The sequence below is a fragment of the Nyctereutes procyonoides genome, unplaced genomic scaffold (genome assembly GCF_905146905.1).
Source record: "Nyctereutes procyonoides isolate TBG_1078 unplaced genomic scaffold, NYPRO_anot_genome, whole genome shotgun sequence".
Taxonomy (NCBI): domain Eukaryota; kingdom Metazoa; phylum Chordata; class Mammalia; order Carnivora; family Canidae; genus Nyctereutes; species Nyctereutes procyonoides.
The window spans coordinates 14,667,940-14,689,577 of record NW_026575051.1 but is presented as its reverse complement, the minus strand read 5'-3'; the positions used below and the strand labels follow the sequence as shown (position 1 = coordinate 14,689,577).

The 21,638-nt window shown below is 39.1% G+C and overlaps 1 protein-coding gene across 3 annotated transcripts in view; it reads left to right on the top strand.

Moving 5' to 3' along the window:
* Positions 1–21,638, top strand: part of RCAN2 (regulator of calcineurin 2) — a 262,870-nt gene that overhangs the window by 28,451 nt on the left and 212,781 nt on the right. Inside the window, exons 2-3 of one of the 3 annotated variants that reach the window (XM_055329787.1) lie at positions 8,433–8,488; positions 12,681–12,907. In XM_055329787.1, coding sequence (XP_055185762.1) covers positions 12,683–12,907 — 225 coding nt within the window. In that variant the 5' untranslated portion in view covers positions 8,433–8,488; positions 12,681–12,682. Of the gene's footprint in view, positions 1–8,432; positions 8,489–9,364; positions 9,404–12,680; positions 12,908–21,638 lie in introns of those variants that run through there. The other 2 variants (XM_055329785.1, XM_055329786.1) reach the window with 2 other exon arrangements.

Below are 21,638 nucleotides of genomic sequence, written 5' to 3'. Positions count from 1 at the left end.
GTAAGCCTGAAAGAAGGAGAGAAAAGAGGGAGAAAGGAGAACATTTTCAACCAAAAAATATAAAAAAGGGAAGGATTTTAAAAGTGACCTGAAGCAGTCAGGGCTATGACTTACTTTCAGATCAAAAGTGAATTGGTAAATGTGCCAGCAAAGAGTGATGAGGAAGAGAGGGTAGGAATGCACAACCTGGATTTAACACAGCAGGAGACCATGAAAATCTGAGACTCAGGAAGTCACTCAGTTGAGAAAGTGGTAATCAAAGGTGAACAAAGCTCTGGGACATCTATTAGGAGAGGTGGGCGGGCGGGGAGTGGGGGGAAGGATAGGGACAGAATGAATGAGACAGAATAGCAATAGCTCTGGGTGGAGGCTGGGGTGTTATATTCCATTTGTCTTGCCAGCACAGCGGATCAGAAGCCATGCTGGGTGCCAGCCATTACAGGAAGAAGCAAGAATGTTCAACATATGGGAGGAGATGTAAAAACATCAATAAATGGCTTCCCTTTGCCAAATGTTGTAAATAACAACACATTTGCAGACAGGCAAGTGGAGAGGAGGCTCTGGGCAGTCCTCTCAGGGTGGAAGATGCTTGGCTGGTGTTGGGGGCCCTATAGCAGGGTGAGAACTTTCTGTGAAGTACCCTGGAGCCTGGTTGAACACTGACGGCATTTTTTTTTTTATCTAAGTTGGAGAAGGACACTGAAAGGAAAGGGAATGGCAAATAACACTTTTAAGTCTGTAGCAGGGAACATGTATTAGCAAGCTAAATACACAGGCTAAGAAACTCCAGGAAAGTCCTTATTTTTGCTCTTAACGTTATGCCAAATGAGAACAGGTAAGTAGCTAAAGGTGGAACCAACCATAGGATTAACAAGTGCAAGCCAGTGGTCATAGCAAATGCTAGCATTTCCTGAGTGATTCTAGCTGCTGCCTCTGGCCTAAATTCTTGACTAGGATGATCTCACTTGAACCTCTCAAGAGCCTCCCTACCCCAAAGAGTGAGAGACAAACCAAGAAACAGACTCTTAACTATAGAGAACAAACTGATGGTTACCAGAGGGGAGGGGAGGGGAGGATGGGATGAAATAGGTGATAGGGATCACAGAGTGCACTTACCATAATGGAAAAAAAAAAAAGGAATAAAAGAGAGAGAAAAGAAACTCTTGATAGTCTTGGTTTATAGCTCTTGAAACTGAGGCTTAGTGAGTGAAACTAACTTGCCCAAAACTACCAAGTAAAATGGCTGTGGAAGGAGGATTTAGACCTAGACCCCAGAGGCCAGCCATCACCACAGTCTGTCTTCTTTCCATTGACAGTTAACAGCGAGTGGAGAGCTGGGATTTGAATCTGGGTTTGACTTTTGAGTTCTTGCATTTCTTGTCATAGAAGCACAACCTCTTCTAAAGACCTGAAAGTAGAACACCCACCAAAAATTTAGTTATTTGGGGAGTGGAGGAAGGGTGTATTAATCCATATAATAACTCTGTGAAGCTGGTACCCTCATGGTCCCCATATTGCATACGCTGCCCAGGGATCTTCAGTAACATGTCCAAGGTCACACAGCTAGAAACTAGCAGTAGCAGGATTCAGACCTGGCAGTCCAACCTCAAAGCCTATGCTTTAATTTCCTCTATACTATATGCTTCCTCTATATGCTTTTATTTCCTCTTTTATTTCCTCTGTGCCTTTCTGTGTAAAAAGACTGATGACTCTAAGAATGAGAAGATGTCATATGAGAGACAGTTAAAGAATTGCTCTGTTGAAGACCAGGATGGCCAATATTAAAAATCGTTAACATTTACTGAGCACTCACAGTGTATCCTTATCATTGTTCTAAATGCTTTATTTTTGTGTTAGCTATGAAATCCTCAAACCAGCACTCTGATGGATACCCTCCTATTCCCGACTGTTAAAGAAGAAAAATTCCAATAAGAAAATTTGAAGATAATAATTGGCTTTTGGGTAGCATTCCATCTAGCAAGTAGAGGGGAGCTCCAAATAGTCATACAAAATGAAAGGTTTTTATGGGAAGGAGAGTGGAACAAGAAAGTTATTAGCCACAGGAAAGAAAGGATTGTTTCAGGCAAGATCATCTTCTCCTTCCTGGAAGGCCAGAGGGTCTTACCAGGTGGACGACCATATCTTCCTTTGAGGGGGATGGTGAAGGCCCATGTGACAGGTTACCATTGGTGCTGATCAGAAGATTCCTGACTGACTGGTTAAGACCTCATTTGTGGGGGAGGTTGAAACTACAATTAGCTTAGACAGTAAGCCCGAGTTTGGTGACTTGACTTAGCCTAAAGGGACACCAGTGTGGGCCCTTGGTTTTCTGTTTACCACTACTTTATAGGTAAGGAAACTGAACACAGAAAAACAGTAACTTTCCCAAGTCAGACAGCTAGCATGTTGGGAAGCTGAGAATCACATTCAGAACTTGAACTCCATTCAGTTCAAGAAAGGTGACCTTCCAAGGGTAGGGTCCTGTTCAGCAGCTACTGGGGTTCTCCAGGTGGGGAAGACACAGCCTCCACAGCCCCTCCTGCCCTCAGCACCGAGGAGACCGTAAGAATTAGAAAAACACAAGGAGCAGCAAAACAAAGTGTCTTGAGAGGTAGGACAAACACGGGACAAGGGGTGAATTAGGGATGATCTCTTTTTGTGCAGTGGGGCTCATAGTGGGGTCTGAAGGCAGCAGCCCTGGAGATGGCTTCAGGATGAGTGGCGTGTTGTTAGGTGGGGCTGAGGGCTGGCAGGAGCCAAGAGAAGTGAGGAAAGCTCAAGGAAGTTTGTCAGGGTCACCCAGCCGTCTGTCAATGTCATACAATAAGCAGTCAATAGTTGTTTGATGCTGTTATTACTGGCAGAGCTGGAGCTTGGTGCTGAGAATCGGACTTTCCTTCTCATCACTAGTGAGAGAGTAGATAGTAGATACATCTGGATGGGAAGACTGTCATCTTCTTGTGGGGGTCCTAAAATAATTGCTTTTATTGAATTGCTGGATCTTAGGGAGTTATGGAAGATTTTTAATGTGGAAGGGACATGGACATTTAGCGTACTTGGGGGGAAGCATATTGTATGCTGGGCACCGAAATGAGGATATTTGTCTCTCTCTCCTCATTCTTTGCCCTCTTGCATTAAAAAGAGCTTACAATCAAGCTGATCATCCCCTGGGAATCTTAACAGAGGGAGTGCTGCCTCCTAATGAGTTCTGACCTTGGCCTCCTAATGAGTTCTGACCAGCTTTCTGTCCCCGCCCCCCCCCCCCCCCCCCCCCCCCCCCCCCCCCCGCCGCTCTGAGCAGCCTTCCAGTCTGGCTTTTTCTTTCTTACTAGAAGGTCTGAACAACTCTGACCCTTCTTGGCTGGACTTTTTCAGAGGTGGGCTGCCCCATCTCTCCCTCCCTACTCTAGATCCTATTCACTCTTTCTCCTCAGTGTTCTCAAAGCAGAAGGTGAAAGATGACAGGATAAATCTGACTTTAGCTACCATAGCAACCTTCACCTGCTTCACTGCTCACTTTTGAAGTGTTATCCTCCTGTGAAAAGTTATTTTGCATATAATTGCTAGGCTTATCCGGAAGCTTGGGGCTTTCTTTAAGCTTCTTCTGACAGCAGTAATGAAAGGATGGTCTTCTGCTTCCACGCTGGGCTCAAGAATACATTGTCCCCAACAGCGCAAACATCAGCCTCTGCCATTCTCCTGGGCTTGTTTGTGATTGCTCCCTCCTTTTATATCCAGTTTAAGATCTCCGGATCAGTTTAAGACATATTCCACAGTGCTGCACACACATTGTCACTCATTCCCTTTGACTCTTTCTGTTCTTAAAAACAAACAAAAAAACACAGTAAGAACTTGTGAATCTGTGGCTCCACTATATAGACTGGTTTGAGCTGTCATTTACAAATGACTGAGATTTAAATACTTAAATCAAGTTCAGTTGAGGTTAAACCTATGAAATGTTTAGATTACTGCCCAATTATAAAGATTGCCCGATCTCTTCACTTGATCCCAGGAACCTCTCTCTCCATCACTTTCTGTTGTGTACGGTGTTCCCAGTGGCTGAGCCGTATACTCCACATTAGAGTTCCCTTGCCCTCTGGTTTGCAGTTGGATTTAGCCAATGGAAGGCGCCAGCAGGTCACAGCAAGAGAGCAAGATGAAGAGATGGATCCCTCTGGTTCCCTCTTTGTGGTGTCACTGTGGATTGGCTATAGCACCCCCCTCAGGGGGTCCTCTGCTTGCAGCCCCTTGTGTGTCCCCATTCTGAAAACCCCTCCCCTCTTCCCACCTCTTCAGGTCTAGGGATAGTGCTAACCTAGGGTTTTGAAGTATCTTTTGTGGTTTCCCTATACCCTGCCCACACTTCTGCAAACATTAAACTCTTTTCGAATGATCCAATTTGAGCATACCATCTGTTTCCTACTGGGACCTTGATTAATACAATGACCAAAGCTTTTCTCTTTTGGGTGGTATGTTCTAATTATGTTTATTTTCTTTCATAAATCTATGATTTGTTGTGGGCCATTCTTTGTAAAAATACATTTTCCTGTCCTTAAGAACAACTTCCTCAATCCTCCAGCCTTTCATAAAAGATGGTGTTTTCTCTACTTGACTCTTCTCTTGCAACAAGCCTATTTGAAACACATTTTCTTGATGATGTCAGCTAGTGTTGTGAGAGTCGAATACAAATGCCCTATCTGCTTGTTCCATCTGACCCTGAGTAAATTTGAGACGCATCTTGCCCTTTTTATTTTATCCATTGGAAAAAGATTCAGGATTTTCAGATCTTCCTGGGAGATCATGGGCATTAAAACCCTACAGATGCATGCACATATTCTGGTCAAGTTTGTAGACCCATCACTCCCGTAGAATCTGATACAAAAGGAGAGGATGGAAACAACTCCCCCTCTTCCCCAGTTTCTTCAAAGTTCATAAGAAGCTGCTTCCTTGGGGAAACTGAATTAATTGCATTGTTTTCCTGGGGGAGCTTAAGGTAGAGCAGTGTGCCAGAAGGTGTCCTAAAGGGAGCCATGACTGAGGAATGTGGATAATTTCCTTTGAAAACCATGAGTGGAAAACTGCATGTTCCTAATTCTTTCAAGACTGATCCCAAATGGTATCAAGAATAGCATGAAGTTCACACAACTCAGCAGGTGTGAAAATTCTGCAGCTGAATTAAATAGGTCCCATTATATTTCAGAAAGAGCTCTAATGGGTTTCTATGGCGCAGAGCCTAAGAATATCACCTCTCTCCTTTGTATGTCAGGATGGCTGGGATGGTTTGTTGTTACTAATATTGTACTTCAGTCTCCATTTAAGATGGATAAAGATGAGCAAAAGGCCTAGTGTATCCCTCAGAGGGTCTAGATGTTAAAATACCAAAAGGGCATCAAAAGTACCTTACCCATTAGGCAAGACCAAAAATAATAGCTGAGGATATGGTTTAATTTAAAATGAGTATTATAAAATAAAATAAAATAAAATAAAATAAAATAAAATAAAATGAGTATTGTGGTTCATGCAAAGGTTTTCTCCTAATAAGCTTATTTAGTTCCAGCTATCGTTAAAGAATCAATTTTAGAGCCAAAGGGATTTTAAACACTGTAAAACTTTAAGCTGTGAGTTTTCTATTCTTTAAAACTTTGAACTGGATTCATTTAACCTTATATTCAACTTTAAAAAATAGCTGTAGACATTTCTTCTCTATTAATGCAACATTGCATTCTTAGTGGTTATGATTACTAGTCAGTTTGGCACTGTCATTTTTAAGTCCCTCCAAACCAACAAACCTCCCATAATCTCTTGACTTGTTTTTCAATCAAATTTGAACTTCAAGTCAAAGTGAATTATTCATTAATCATTTCCAGCTATCCTATTTCCTTATTTATCCTGCTCAGCTGGCCATAACATGGAATTGAGGTACTTTTTTTCTGTTTATTGCTCTTATTGCAAAAAGTTTTAGATTCCTGTTCTTCATTTAAAAAGCAGACAAGTTAAATCTTTAAACATTCTTTTGTATGAGGAAAAATAAACCCAAAATAAGTTGCTTTTTTAAAAGTCTTTCTCATTTTTCTTCCTTTGTGGATCATTATTTACTATTTTTAAAAAATCTTACTTTCTAGTTTGAGTAATCTAGAAAATGAAAAATATAGGCAGATATGAATACCAAATGAAAGGTTTCAACACTGGAGAAAACTTTTGTTAAAGGTTATAAATTCCCCTTTCTTGAGCATCTTTAAATCCAGAGATAAATCGTTACCTCTTTTGTATATTTTCTTCTAATCATGGAAAAGTAAAATTCTCCAGGTGAGAAGTGACCATAACAGAAATGCCAGCTAGCCAGCCAGCCCCCTGGTCCCTGGATTCCCTCTGTGACATCCTGCCAGATGTTTGTCACCTGCTCCATGGAGCTTACTCATTGGTTGTCACTGATGAAAGTTACTCACTAAGATATGAGGCGGGACAGTACTGTTTTAACCCAAATTGTTGAAAGATTCATGGCACCTTTTATTATGTTGAATTTTTTCCCATGGTTTGACTTCTTAGCACCTTACACAAAAATTCTATTTCCTCTTTTGGAAGTTGAAGGCAGCTATGACTTCACTCAAGACTCCTTTCCTGTGCTTTCCTAGGCTATGTCTTCCCATGCCCCTATTTTTCAGATGACACGACTTTTGGCCCCAGGATAAGCCTAACTAATGTCCTTATAAAGACTTCTAGTTTTTCTGTAGTGAGTGGTACTCAGAATTGGCCGTCATGTCCTCAACTGGGGACATGTTGAGGGGACTCAAGATGAGATTATTACCACCCTAGTCCTTCCAAGGTGGTGTTAGCCTTTTTTTATAGGACATACCTTGCACTATTAATGGGATGATTTTACTTGCTAGTGAAGCTAGTATAAATATGCGCATCTCCGTGGAGGTTTGCAATCTTGTTTTTGTGGCTTTTTGTTTTGTTTTTTTGCCATGGATCTCTGCTATTCTCATGCATTTCCCCTCCTTTTTTATCCAGACTTATATAAGACTTTCTAAACCAGAAATCCTATGAGCAAATGCATGGATTCCCATTTGCATGAGATATACCCCATTCCCAGAAAGGTGGAATTTTCTTAGAATTCTGAATTCAGAAATCCAAATCTCATGCATATTGATAACACTGTGACAATAATGATATCCAACAGAATCGGATGTCTCTCTGAGGTCCCTTCTCCAGGGTTTAATTATACCAAATAAATGTTTGCAAGGAATGAAGAGTAGGGGTTTTGGAGACCTTCATTCTTTGTATAGACACCCAGCAATATCTACATGATTCTTGGTTGTTGAGGGAGAATTTATTCCCTTATTCTCACAACAAGCATTTATTCATTTGCTAATTCAGTGATAGAGTGGGCAAATATCTCTAAGCTTCAGGTGACTAGTCTCCATAGTAGGAGCTGTACTGTCTTCATTTCAGGTCTTTTAATGGTTAATTGATAAGTGCTATGAGGTTATCTGAGGATCTCTGATGAAATCATTTTCACGTTACAGCAAAATAGTGAGATAGTTGAAAATCTTCCTGTCTTCAAGCTTCTTCCTTCATTAAAATTGTTAGGTTTTTTGGTAACTAAATGGAAATGAGACCGCCAAGGCAAGCGAGGGTCCAAGAACAGATTTTATTGCAGGCACCCTCGGGCGAGGTTCCACGACTCACGGAGGGGAAGAGTGAGTCGGGGAAGTCGCGCCAAGACAAGGTGGCTGGGGGTTTACATAACGTTGTAAGGCAGAACGGTTTCCTATTGGTCGGCTCATATGCAAAGGAAGGATTGCAATCCAACCAGAGTGACCCTCCCCATGCAAAGGAAGGATTGCAATTCCGTCAGTCAAAGGTGACTTCCTCCTCTGGGGTTTGAAGGGCATTGGGTCCGGTTGGGTAAGTCCAAAGGAGCGGTCTAAGGGTCTGCGTCAAGCTGTCAGCAGGTCATTGGTCCATTGGCGTCCCAGGTGGAGGTGGTGACAGGAACCTCAGCCATTTGGGGTATCCGCCATCTTGAGGAGTTTCTCTTCCCGCCTGGCCCCAACAAAAATTAGTGAAATTCAAGCATTTATATTCTCATGGCTACTAACTTTGTAGGATTATAACCATTATTGTATTGTTAGTAGTGTTTGGGAGGGACAGGATTGTTAGTTTTCTATTTCAGTTGTTCCCTTTGTGTCATCATCATCCTTCCCTCCTACTGGAGTCACCAGCGAGATTCATACCAAATATTGGAGCAGCATCTCATTCATTTCTCATTTTAATGATATGGGCTTAACCTTCGTGGACATGTCCACACGCTTAATTAACAATAGTGGATGGCAACCACTTCCATAGTGCCAGATTCCTCTGCTGTTGCCTTGCTTTTGATGAGCCTAGAAGGAGTAATAAATAACTTTAATTCACATATTATTTTGCAGGTTTCAAAAGAGATTCATGTGCTTCATCTCATTTGATGTTCACAATAGACCATAAGGTGAATGAAGTTATGTTCTTTCTCCATTTTGCTGATGTGAAAACCACAGTCCAGAAGGCATGCAACATAGAGAAGGAGTGAAACCCAAGTGTACCCCTGAGGCCCTTTCCAGCATGTCATAAAGATGTCTTTTCTTTGCATGTGAAGAAGTTTTGAGGTTCTTCTAGAGGACTCTTTATATTTTAATAGTGGAGAATGGTTTTCTTTTACCAGATGCACATGATGATGGAAATTTATGCTTTCTAAATGTCAAATAACAGAATAGTTAAATAAATTATGACAGATCTGTACACGGGGATTCTATGTGTCTATTAAAATTAGTGTTTTCGAAGAATACATAATAGTACAGGTAACTGCTCTTGATTATATCAATGTTTTGAGAGAGAAGTGGATACAAAACGGCAGGATCTCAATTTTGTTTAGAAATTATACCTGTGAAAAAGCACTAAAACTAAAATGAAAATGTTAGTACAGTTTTCTTTGGATAATAGGATTATGGTTTGCTTTTAGTTTCTTTTTAAAATACCTTTCTGAAGTTGTCAGTTTTTTCTTCAATGAACATGTGTAATTAAAAAAAAAACATAAATGTTATTTGAATTATCCATTGCAGGTTTTTCATTTTAGCTAAAGGAATGCTTTGAGAGGTTCTTGCTGCCTTCCATTTATAAAATTCCGTTTTATAAATCACACCTTAGCATTGAGGTGAGCAGGTTGTTTTCAATATTTGTGGATATATTTGTAGTAAATATTATTAGTGTACATATTTTAAATTGGCCACTATAAATTATTTGCTTGTCTGTTATTTTTTTTTCTGTTTTTTTTAAACACGACTCTTTTATAATTCATTGATTCAGTCAAACATCATTTTGAGGCCTTGCTACATGAACCAGGCTGAAGATGCACCAGTGAAGACAGGTCAGTCTCTCTTCTCAAACTCTTAGGGTTTGAGATGCAGACTAGTAAAGTAGTGAACACAGTGTAGGATGATCCATGGGAGAAGGCTGTGCAGGGTGCTCAGGGCATGCAGAGGAAGGAGGCCATGTTCAAGGCCATGGGAGAGGTTGGGAAACTCCCAGAAGACGTGCCCCTTGAGCTGAAGGCAGCTCTTCTCTTTTGGATGACCAGCCTCAGATTCAGAGATAAGGATGATACATGTAAATCTTCTTATGCTATGCAGGCAACTGTTGCTTAAAAGTTGTTTTACAACAATTCAGAGTTTGAGATTAATTTAAAAAGATAAACTAGTTCTTTTGGGCAATAGGACCTTTACATTTCTTTATTAGGGGTTCTTTTGGTCTTCAGAGCTTCTCTTTCTTTCTGTTTATTTGCATTTACTAAAAGTTAGTGGTAATGCCAAACCATAATAGTCTTGCTCCAAGATTATTATAATGTTGTGTTTTTACAGTATTTTATACTACTTATCCTTTTATGTAGTGGTTAATGCTGATTTTGATTACTTCTTCATTTCTCTTTCTTTGGCCCCCCTTTTCTTCCTCTGTAGAGGAAGGGAGGCAGAGAGATGTTTTTATTCTTGTTTTATAAAGATAAACTGAGTCATCGAATGATCGATTGACTTCTCCAGAGTACGAGCTGAGTCAGTAATGGTCCTGGAATGACAAATCAGGGTTCCTTTGTTCAAAGCTCTGACTTCTAAAATATTTCTCCATATAAGTAGAATAGGTTGTTTGCCAAAAATGCATTCACCTTTTAAATCTTTACTGAAAGTAATGAGCTTAAAATAAAGTCTCTTGAACATAATCGTATTGTTACAGCTTAGAACAGAAGTTAAGGCTATTTGAGTAGATTAAAATGAGCCCTAAGTAGGGCTTAATATTCTGTCTATTTAATTAATTTGTTCAGCAATGGATTTTTATTTCTTTCGGAAAAAGAGTAATTGAAACATTCTCGGAAAACATTTGGGAACATTTTGGGATCTGTTTTTGATTAATTTAAAATTTTTAAATAAGAGGGACAGGATTAAAAATAAAATCAGTATTGACACGTAGTAGCTATACTTCATGCTACTGGATTATTATGACTTCATTATTATTAAGAAGTTTTCCTATAATCCATTGATGAAAATAATCGTATTTCAATGCTCTTAGTAATTATTCTTACTATTAAAGTACTTAGTACTGGGATCCCTGGGTGGCGCAGTGGTTTGGCGCCTGTCTTTGGCCCAGGGCGCGATCCTGGAAACCCAGGATCGAATCCCACATCGGGCTCCCGGTGCATGGAGCCTGCTTCTCCCTCTGCCTGTGTCTCTGCCTCTCTCTCTCTCTCTCTGTGACTATCATAAGTAAATAAAAAAAATGTACTTAGTATTCTAATAATAATAAATGATAGTTATTATGCATATTACAGTAACATCTTTGAAACAGTATAAATGTGAATATGAAGGAAAACAAATACACATAAGTATCATTGACATTTTTGTAAGTACAAATATTCATATATTTTGGATTAATTATAGAACAAAACAAAGCTTAAAAGATGTACTATATTTTTATTTAAAATATATACTTTGTTGATTTAAATATAGAAAACGTATTAATTGGAGTTTTAAGAACTTTAAAATACAGAAATGGTTCATTATATTTTATACGGAATAACATTTTTATTTACCACAATTACAATGATCTGTTTTTAGAGTTATTACCTCAAATTTTAAAATTTTTGGCTCCTGTCCCAAGCAGGCCCAAGATTTTCTATGTAATGCATTATTTATATTGCCATCAAGTGATGCTTATCAGGATCCCACTTGGGCTTTGTTTCTAGGAAAAATAAAAACAGAAAAACATAACCTCATCACCTGAACCATATATTCAGAGTTCGAGAGAGATATATATACAAGAACCCATACTTTTCTGGAGATCAGAATTTGTGTCTAACAAATGTCATGAGGACAGAGTGCTATTCTGTGGCACCCACCCATCTGTCCTGTACTCTGCAGTGCTGGGACTGGGAAAATGGAACTTCCTAAAGACGACCCAGCAGCCACAGTAGACATGTCCATCAGTCTTCTTGGATACCTATGGACAAATTATTTCACCTTCAGGGCTTCTAATTACTGAGCATGATAGGCATGGAAGTAGATACAAAAGAAAAATGTAGATACTGTCCTTGAGGTATGTGGGGAGACTGATAACATCTGCTGCAATGTGTCAGTATCAAAAGATGATAAAACTGGCTGCAGTTGGGTAGAATTTTGAAATGTTGGAGTGAGGAAATAATAGAATGATTGAACATAGGTAAGACGAATACTAGAAAGCTTTGTGATGGGGACTATGAGGAAAGGAAAATCTGTATCTAATACCGTGGATTAACCAAGATAGTACTTATTTTCAAAATCCAGGATTCACAAATTACTTAATCATCCCAGGCAGAAGGTAGGGATGTGTGCGCATACCCACACATCCTCATTATGGATGAACCATTAACTATTAGAATTACTGCAATCAAGATTCAGGTACTGATGAAATAGATTGTACTTCCTTAAATATAGACTTGCACTAATGTTTTATCTGCTTCATTTCTATGGCGCAGGAACATGAACTCGGGTGCCAAACTGCCTGGTTTAAATTCTAGTCCTGCTATTTACTATCACTGACATAGTAAAAGTTACTCCCTTGCTTTTTTCTTCAGTTTTTCCATCTGTAAAATGGGGATAGCATTAGTACCAGTCTCATAAACTATTGTGGAGATTTAATAGGTTAGTTGATGCATGCCAATCATTTAGAACAGTTCCTGGAACTCAATAAAGGATAGACTTTAGTAGTAGTGGTGGCAATGGTGGTGGTATTATATAATTCATCATCTGACTTGTCAAAGTCTTTTCTGACTCTGTTTGATATTCATAAGGAAGCAAAGGCTCAGAGAGTTTACATAACTTTCCCAGGTTCCACATCTAGTAAATACTGGGTAGCTGGGCTAGATACACCAGCTTCCAATTCATATCTTGGTTGAGTGGGTTTTTTTGACCCACTTGGTGCCTGGTGGTAGAGCTAGATGGGAAATAGTGACTCAGAGATCAGAGGGGTAATGTGAACTTTCTGGGTCTTCCCCTCTTCCCATAGTCCTTGCTTCTAATCACACTTTGCTCTGCCCCACACACTCACAGAACTGCAGCTTTAGAACCAAATTTGAAGGAATCACTGTTTACTCTAACACATGTCCATCTTTGTATCCTCAGGAATGAGGGGAGAATCTTACTTCATTGGAATGAGGAGCCTGGGGCAGCAGGGGCACATCCCAGAAGATGGAGGACTTTTCTTGCTCTGCTGCATAGACAGAGACTGGGCTGTAACTCGGTGTTTTGCAGAGGAAGCCTTTCAAGCAATCACTGACTTCAACGACCTCCCCAACTCATTGTTTGCGTGCAACGTTCACCAGTCAGTGTTTGAAGGAGAAGAGAGCAAGGTAATAAGCCTTTTCTGCTCCTGAATCATGGGGAAATGTGGCATTATCCCAAAATATTTCCATGGCTTGTTTATGATGGATGTTTTGAAGTTTTGAAAAATGTGTAGTTGGCGTGCATAGCAGGAGGAGAAAAACCTATTCTGTTATCAACTAGTTGTGACAAGGTCGTAGACATTGAATCAGATCTCATCCTTGGAGACTCATAGGCCTATCTAACAGAGCAAGTGGTGTTAGGAATAATGATTGCAGGAAAAATCCTTTGGGCTAGGAAGCAGATGTAATAAAAAAAAATTTATTTTCTCCTATTCTGTCAAAACCTTAATTTGCCTTTCTCAAAATGGCACAAGCTCTCTTTTACCCCTACCCTTCCTGCAGTTTGATGATTGTTCCAAACATAGCCATGACCTGAGTCCTGCAGCCATTATTAGAAAGGTAAGTTGGCTGGTTATCAGAGTCTTGCTTTGTTCAGCATATCACACAGGATGGAATTGTATTATGTGTGGTAAGAATTTGAGTAAAAGTGGTTGATTTGAAATGATTGGGGAATGAAGTTGTCTGTGTACAAGTATTTTCCAGCAAAGAAGCTTCCCTTTTTAAGACAAACTTGATTCAATACAAGGATTCTTGGAAATCAGAGTTAAATATTCTGTTTGGAGATGTTTTTAAAACTGATTTTAGATTTCTCTGACCTTTTTAATGGAGTATCTGAATTAGATCAAAACTGCCCTGTGGATGTGGATTTCTAATTGTAAACAACTACTATTATAGTAGGTTATAAAACATGGGCAACATTTTTTGGGGGAAGGGCCTTTTTTCCTAAACTAAAGTATATGTCTCTTTATGTAGATAAAAGAGTAGGATGTATGATTGCTGTTTCACAAACTTGGACTGATTTTGTCAATTGCTTAAACTCCAAACTCCTTTGCCTGAAAATAATTACTGGAAGTCTTTTTTTAACCTGGCTTTTATTGGTTTTGTAAACAATTCTGGTAGCCTGGAGGATTTGGAATTACAGTTTTATATTGATATTATTTTGGAGTTGAATATTGAAATGATAGACTAAAAAGAGCTTGAAATCCAAGGCCTTAGATGTGATTAGAACCTCCAATGTTGTGATCCCTTGACCGTTTGAAGTAAGAAAATGGCATATGATCTCTTTGAAAGAAACTGGGAATTTTGCTCTTGGATAATAACCAGTTTACAACACAGATTATAATTTACTCAGAGTCAGTAATTCCCTCCTCTGAAATCTACCTGGCATTAGCTATGAAACAAGATTCTATATTTTCTCATTCCATCACCTATTTATCTAAATTAATCAACAAATAGAAAGATTTTCCTTAGAGATCAAAACAGGTTTTTGATTCTTTCCTGACTAAATTTTTCCTGGTAGATTGAAACAGTAAAACCTAGGGAGGAGCTTATCTCATTCTGGAGTGCTGCTCAAGCAGCACTAATTTACTGAACCAGGATTGGTTATGTAGGAAGCCAGAAGCTTGGGGAGACTTCCCACATCTATTTTGATATTCTGATCTGTGAGTGAATCATGGATTACAAAATACTCTCATTTAATTTGTATACAAAGTTGGTACATTGCAGCTTAACCAAAAGTATTTGCTTTTAAAATGACCTCAAGAAAATATTGAATTGAAATCAACGAGATGAAGTTTAGTGGAATCAGCTTCAAATTATTTAGACCGCATTTTTTATAGCCAAGGAGGTGAGTTTTATAATTGGTCAGTGTCAACAGAACTATACTTATTAAGTCAGATGGAAAGTCTTCTACCTTGGTGTGATTTTGTAACCCCTGTTTGTGGAGAGTCTGTAGGATATCATATACTCTGATCTAGATTCAGTTTTTATTTACATACACTAATACATGGTTAAGGATGGCAAAGCAAGATGATCAGATACCAAAAGAGATGACAATAGCAAGGAGGCATCATCACGAGATACTAGAAAAACATGTATTTGGGGAGCCTTGGGGCTCCTTATTTTCACTGCTACATCTTTCTCTTTAAATTCCAAACCTTTATAGTCTTCCCTTTACCTCCATTGTTTTTCACTTTCTTAACAAAACTCACTTGTTTTATATCCCTATCTCTTAGGAAATTCTTTCCACAGTGTTCAAAGTTCAAGAATCTAAGGCACAAAGTCTGATCATTATCATTCTGAAAGGGTGGACATTTTAGGCACTGGGCTAAGCTGGTGAAGAGAGATTTTTAGGTAGAGGGAAAAGGAACAAGAAGCATTTCTAGTACTTCTGCACTTGCCTGTGGACAAATTTGGCCACTGTGATTTTCTAAGACCTTGGGAAGATGCAGTTAGCCTGCTGGAGTTATATTAAGGAGATAGGACATTGGAAATGATGCTTAGTATTCATTTCGGAGTTCCAGGTGGGTAAGTGGCAACATATGAAACTTGTTTGGGCAGAGTCCTTTGTTTTTTGGCACAGTCTACTTCTCGTCCATTGTTTCTTGGTATTGATGGACTATAGATTATTTCTTACAATTATTATAAAGCATACATTTTAACTTCCTTAGCTGGGTAGGAATTAAAGCTTTTGCTCTCTGACTATCCTGAATGAGTCTTGCACCAATCTCTGTTTTCCCACCTGTCTGAGATAATTTTTTTCTAAGCCCTTGTCCTTTCTAAAGTAATTTGGAAGCCACTAAATTGGACTGTTAATATACGTAGGTAACACCATAGGATATGATCTTCTTGTTATACTTGTTTGTTTATCAAAGTAACAAATATTCTGATAAGTTCATTTCTGCTATCCTGTTTATCCTATTCTGACACCTAAAGAACATTTTAAAAGCAGCTTTGTGAAAATTGTTCACTCCAATTTTCTGTTAGGCAGAATTCTGTGAGATTATATTTTGATTTGATGCTTTTGCAAGGAGTGAGCACATACTTCAGAGTGGCTTGTTGTGGTCCAGATGGTTGAGATTTGTTTATATAAGACAGAAGAGAACTGGAGCTGGAGGAAATTGGCATCTGAAACCAATAAATGCAGATTGCTGTTTGCATGCTACAGCTTGTAACATAAATATTTTTGTATGAAACGCATTTAGAACTGGGATCTTCACAGCATGCAACACCTAAAAGTTACTAGAGTTCATTTCCCTTTGGCATGCTCCCGTGGGTTTGCCTTTCAGGATCCAGCAGGGCTACAAAAACTCATCTTGAGACAGGTGAGGCTGGAGGGATCTCCTGGGGGTTGCCCTGTGTCTGTGCTGAAGATAGATGAGGGTTTGCTCAATGGGATATTGGCATTCACTAGTAGCTAAAGGAGAACAGGGAAATAACCATCATGAAACATTTAGCCAAATGCAATTCAATAAGGAGAAGCCTGACTTGATAATGGCCTCCAAAAATTATGAATTTATTCAGCTTAATAATAATAATTAACAATAATAGTGGCAAATACTTATATAGTAACAAGGTGCCAGGTGCTCTTCCAAATGCTTTATAAACATTAAAGCCCTTAATTGTCATAGCAACCCTATAAGGGTGGTGTCTTTCTGCTTCTCTGCCTCCTGGGCATATATCAGAGTTGTAGTCTCTGGAACCCTCTGGCTAGTTCTGCCCATTGTGTAAGCAGAAGTGATCTGTTACTTCCAGGTCAAGCACTTGGTTACCAATGTTTGACCCTGAAGAATGTTCTCTCCCTGCTGGGGCAACTGGCACTGTGCCAGGGAACGTCTGCTCAGGCAGTTTGGGTTGTGGGGTTGGGAGAGTGAGAAAACAAAGCAAAGTCCTGGCCAGCCCATGAGGAACATGTAACATGACAAGAAAAAAAAAGCCTTTGTTGCTTTAAACCACTGGGATTGGGGAGTTGTTCTTAAGAGTGCAACTTAGTCTACCTAGGTTGATACAGTAAGTACAAGTCCTCTGGACATTGAATTCTAGTTCATTACCCACCATGCCTCACCATCTGTAAACTCTATGATGGAAAAATAGGTTCTGGAAATAATGTTGGCCATCCACCAGCATGCACATTCAAGTAAAAGAATGTAAGATAGAGAATTCAGGTAATTCAATAGCAAGACTCAAGCTAAACATAAATGCGTTGAGTCCAAATCACTCCCGTTGTAAATGTGTGGCAAAGGATAAACAAAAAGATTTATTTTAACTTAAGTGTCACTGAAGATAAGTTGAAAAAATAAAAAATGAAGTCGACCCTGGTGACCTGAGGGTAGAAAAATGCTAACTGAGCATTTGTTTTAAATACTAAAGCAGTTAACAAGTTAAATTAGATACCACATATTCCAGAAATACTTACGAGTTTCACTGTATTTCTTGTGCTATTCATCCTTGCTAGGTGGAAGGACATTTACAAATAGATTTGTTGCTTTAAGGAAGGTTTAAATTGTCAAAAAGACAGTGGGTATCATTGTATTCAGTAACTTATTCTCGTTTTGTCTTTTCTCTGGATGATGACTGGGAACCATAATTAGTCACTGCTAATCACTTGGGGGCACCTGACAGATGAGAGGCCCAGCGTGGAGCAGATTTGAAAGCTGCTGTAGGACATTCCCTGGAACCTTAACCTTTCTTAAAGTGCCTGAAATATTCCAGAGGCATATTTAGTGTCTTGCTTCTCCACGGCACTGAGTGACACCCTGGGGCTCGAGCGTCTGACAAGCCACTCTAAATGCCCCACTTAACTACCTGAAAATAATTGAGGCAGTGAAAAGAATTAAGCCCGATGCATACAGAGTTGAGAGTCTTTGGTTTCTGTGCCAAAGAGCAGATGAGCATATATTCTTGATGGCACCTGGGGACAAACGGCTGCCATATTCCAATTAGTCTGGGATAATATTAAAGAGGGATGGGGAGCTTTTTTTCCCTTCTTTGAAACATGCAGGTACTTGGAAACAATTTCATATCGTTTCCATCAGAGCTGCTGCTAGCCTGTACAGTGACTCCGAATTATGAGAAGGTGCTCCCATGGGTAGAAGCAGTCTTAGGACATGCTGCCTGGGCCATGATGGTGAATTTGAAGAAATGATGCCCTTTGCCCTGAGGTGAAGGGGTGGTTGAAGCCCTGAGCAGTTGTGGGTAGCTTGGCAGGTAGAGGAGAAGCTGGATTTCATCCTCTGCTTTCCTCCCAGGCAGGAGGCCCTGAAAAGTGCACAAAAGACACAACCATCACCGTGGCCCCAGTCGTAATGGATAATTTTCAGTTATTTCAAATTTAAAAGGATATATAAATTTAAGGATAACTATTAAGTTGTGTCACCTAAGAACCTCCTTTTTTAAGAGGCAGTTTCAGAGATGGAGCCCTGGGGAAGAGTGGGGGAAGGAGCTTTATTATTATTTTTCCTTGCTGCCACCAACTGAAAATGGCATTGGCTTCACCCTGCTTTTCTGGACTTCTTTGATTCTGTTCTTAGGCTGAAATCCTGGACCTGTTCTGAGATAACCAGAGAAAGTCAGACAGTTTGGACATGAACTTTAAAACACCACCAAGGTATCCTTCACAGCAGGTCTGACATTTCACTGCAGGGATGAGATCAGTGTGATATAGATGAGCTGAGTGCCAGTTCCATTAATATCATGTGATATTTGCTGTATGAGTGTGGAGTTATTAGTGTGCTGCTTATACTTCACTATTACCTTCTCATTTTTTGATTATCTACTCATTTATAATTTTGCATACATTGTTCAACTATATTCTCCTACCTTTTGAGAAGAATGGATATATAGAAACAGAATCTGGGTAGTTTATTTTTTTAAGTTTGATTAGTTTCTGGTGATAATTTTGGTAATATGTTTTGGTAGGAAAATTTTATTAGACAGCGTAACCATTGTTTTAAATATAAACACCATAATCTCCATCTGTGTTTTGAGGTAGAGACCCATTAATCAGCTACATGACATGGATAAAATTTTTCATCAAACATGTTGAAATATCATGTCTCATACTTTGCTCAAAGCCTACACTTTCCTCCTATATTTGTAGCTATTACTAATGCCAGGTTACTTAGTGCATTAGTTATACATAGAATACGCTGCTTTATATGATGGTCTGGTCTTAAATTCCAGCTGGATGATTGCAAGTATCTTGAGGGCAATAGAGCAAGTTCATGATTCTTCTGCATCCTGTAATGTCCCCCACAGTCCTGGATATAACATTGCCACTTAGAAGCAGAAAGGCTCTATGGGAGGGCTTTGTATCTAGAAGCACTTGCGTCCAGATCCTTCTTCTATGGCATACTGGTTATACGATCTTAGCTAACTTAACTTCTCTGGATCTCCATTCTCTTTTATAAAATGGGCTTAACCATACCTTCTTCATAGGTTTGTTATGGGATTAAATGAGGTGAAATGGTAGAGGAGGTGGTACAACACTAGGTCTTCATGGTAAACATGGGTTCCCTTCCTCATTCTCTTTTCCTCCCCCTCCCCACTACCCAGCCTGTGTCTAGGTCTCTGGTTCAAGGAAGGAAAGAGCCCTTCTAAAAACATGTACTGAGATGGCACATGTGCTGTGCAAGTAGAAAGAAAGGCTGGATTTAGCCATTCATTGTAGCATTCTAATGAAGTCGTGATTTTATATGATAGCCTTGGGTTTCCAGAAGGTTGAATGTGTCTTTGCCACATGAAAACTGTTTCTGTGTTTGTTCTAGGATGCGTTTTCTTCAGGGTTCTCCAAATAAGGTTCATGTGTTAGGTTTCTCGTAGAACATAGTACCAAGAAAACTAAGTAAAGTTTTGGAGAACTAGTATTTTTCTCACTAGGAAGATTATATAACTTACATGTTGTTTTTCTTAGCTTCCAGGAAGCTCAAATGAAAAATTAATACTCGGGCAGCCCAGGTGGCTCAGTGGTTTAGTGCCGCCTTCGGCCTGGGGTCTGATCCTGGAGACCTGGGATTGAGTCCCACATCAGGCTCCCTGCATGGAGCCTCTTCTCCCTCTGCCGTATTTCTGCCTCTCTCTCTCTCTGTCTCTCATGAATAAATAAATAAAATCTTTTTTAAAAAAAAGAAAAGTTAATACTCTATCATGGCCACTGTATTTATTCTTAGTGGTCTTAATATCTTGTTTCTTTTGTAGTAACCTAATTATGTATAGGTATAATACAAGAACATTTCTGAATTATATAATCAAACTTTGCTCATATCTTTATGGGAATTTTAACAATTGTCTTTAAATATAAAGGAGGTTGGCTAAGAATCACTAAGGGTATATTTTGCAGATGTTTTAAATTTCACTATGAATAGAAAAAAAATCACCTAAATTAGTAGATTATATATTTTTAGAATAATATATACACATTTTTTTGCTATCATTCATATTGTTTGGAAGAATGGTTTTAATATACCTTCAAGGAAAAAATGTAACTTTGCAATTGCAGTTGACATCTTCCATGGCACATGTGAGCTTCCATGGCACATGAGAGAAGTACCTGGTCATGTAACTATACTTTCTACTTTCAGCGTGACCCTTAAATCTGATTGTTATTCTGATACCTAATGGGTGAAGAAATGAACACATATAAACTATTTGAGGATATGTGTATTTAAGTTTGTGCTTCTAATGTATAAGTCTAGTTTTGAATCCTGAAGGCCTAGAGCCAAATTATTTCATGGGAAGGTGCTGTGGTTTCAATGCCTGGTCCTTGAGAATTGTATTTTTTCCTTCAAATAGATTATATTCCTCATTGGTACTACATTCTCTCCAGTTGTAAAACTTGGACCAGAAGTGTATTTTAAATTCTTTACTATGTGGATGAAGTTCAAGGCTTTGCAAGGAGCATAGAAGAAGAAAAGAGTTTAGCTCTTCAAATAACTTCTTTCAAAATTTTCAGAGGAATGAGTCTTCAATGTGAGCAATTTGGCACCAATAAGTAGCTTTCGTTAAATCTGCTTCTTACCCATAGTCCTGTTCTAAACGTGGGAGTTGGGTGATCATGATTTAGAGAGAGGGGTGGGAAGGTAAGTGCACATTTGATTTCCTAGCCCTGCCCTTGCCCTGCTTCCTGTTGCTCAGTTCCAGTAGGGTTGTCTTTCCCCTAAAGAAACTTCTCTGAGTTTATGTATCTAAGCAACTATGGTCTCTTTCAAAAAGAGTCTTCTTTGGGCATCACTGATAGCATATTCTTTGCAATATTTTGAGTGATCCAGAGCCTTCATATTTAGGGTAGATTTGAAGTTGTGGAAACAAACTTAGAGCCATGTATGGTTATTCAGGGGGACAACCAACCCTAATAAAATAATTTTTATTTAAAAACAACATACACAAAACATCATAATGAAAAATAGCTACAAAATAATAGGAATGGTTTTGGAGACTGGGACCTGACTTTGGGGAATTCCAGAAATACACAATGGAAGCATTGCTTAAACAAGGTCACCTTTTTGAAAAAGAAACAGTTGTCCATTTAAGACCTGGTATATTAAATAGGATGCAGATTTTTTTTTATCTATTTGTAATGCACCCAGCCTTGACATTCAAACTCCTGTCTCTTGCTTTGTTTCTTGCTGAACAGAGCAAGCCTTAAGAACAAATCACTGGCTCTGTAGTGTGAGGAACATTCTGTTCCCAAGTATCTCCTACAGTGCTCTATAGTCTGTTGGACTTGAAGATTATTTTCTGATTAGGAATTCTGCTTTTAGTGAACATACCCCTAGGAGATATTATATCCTAAGATATACAATCTACATACCCAGGGAAGGGCAGTGAATCATAAATATATTGGCAAGGAGAGAGCACTACA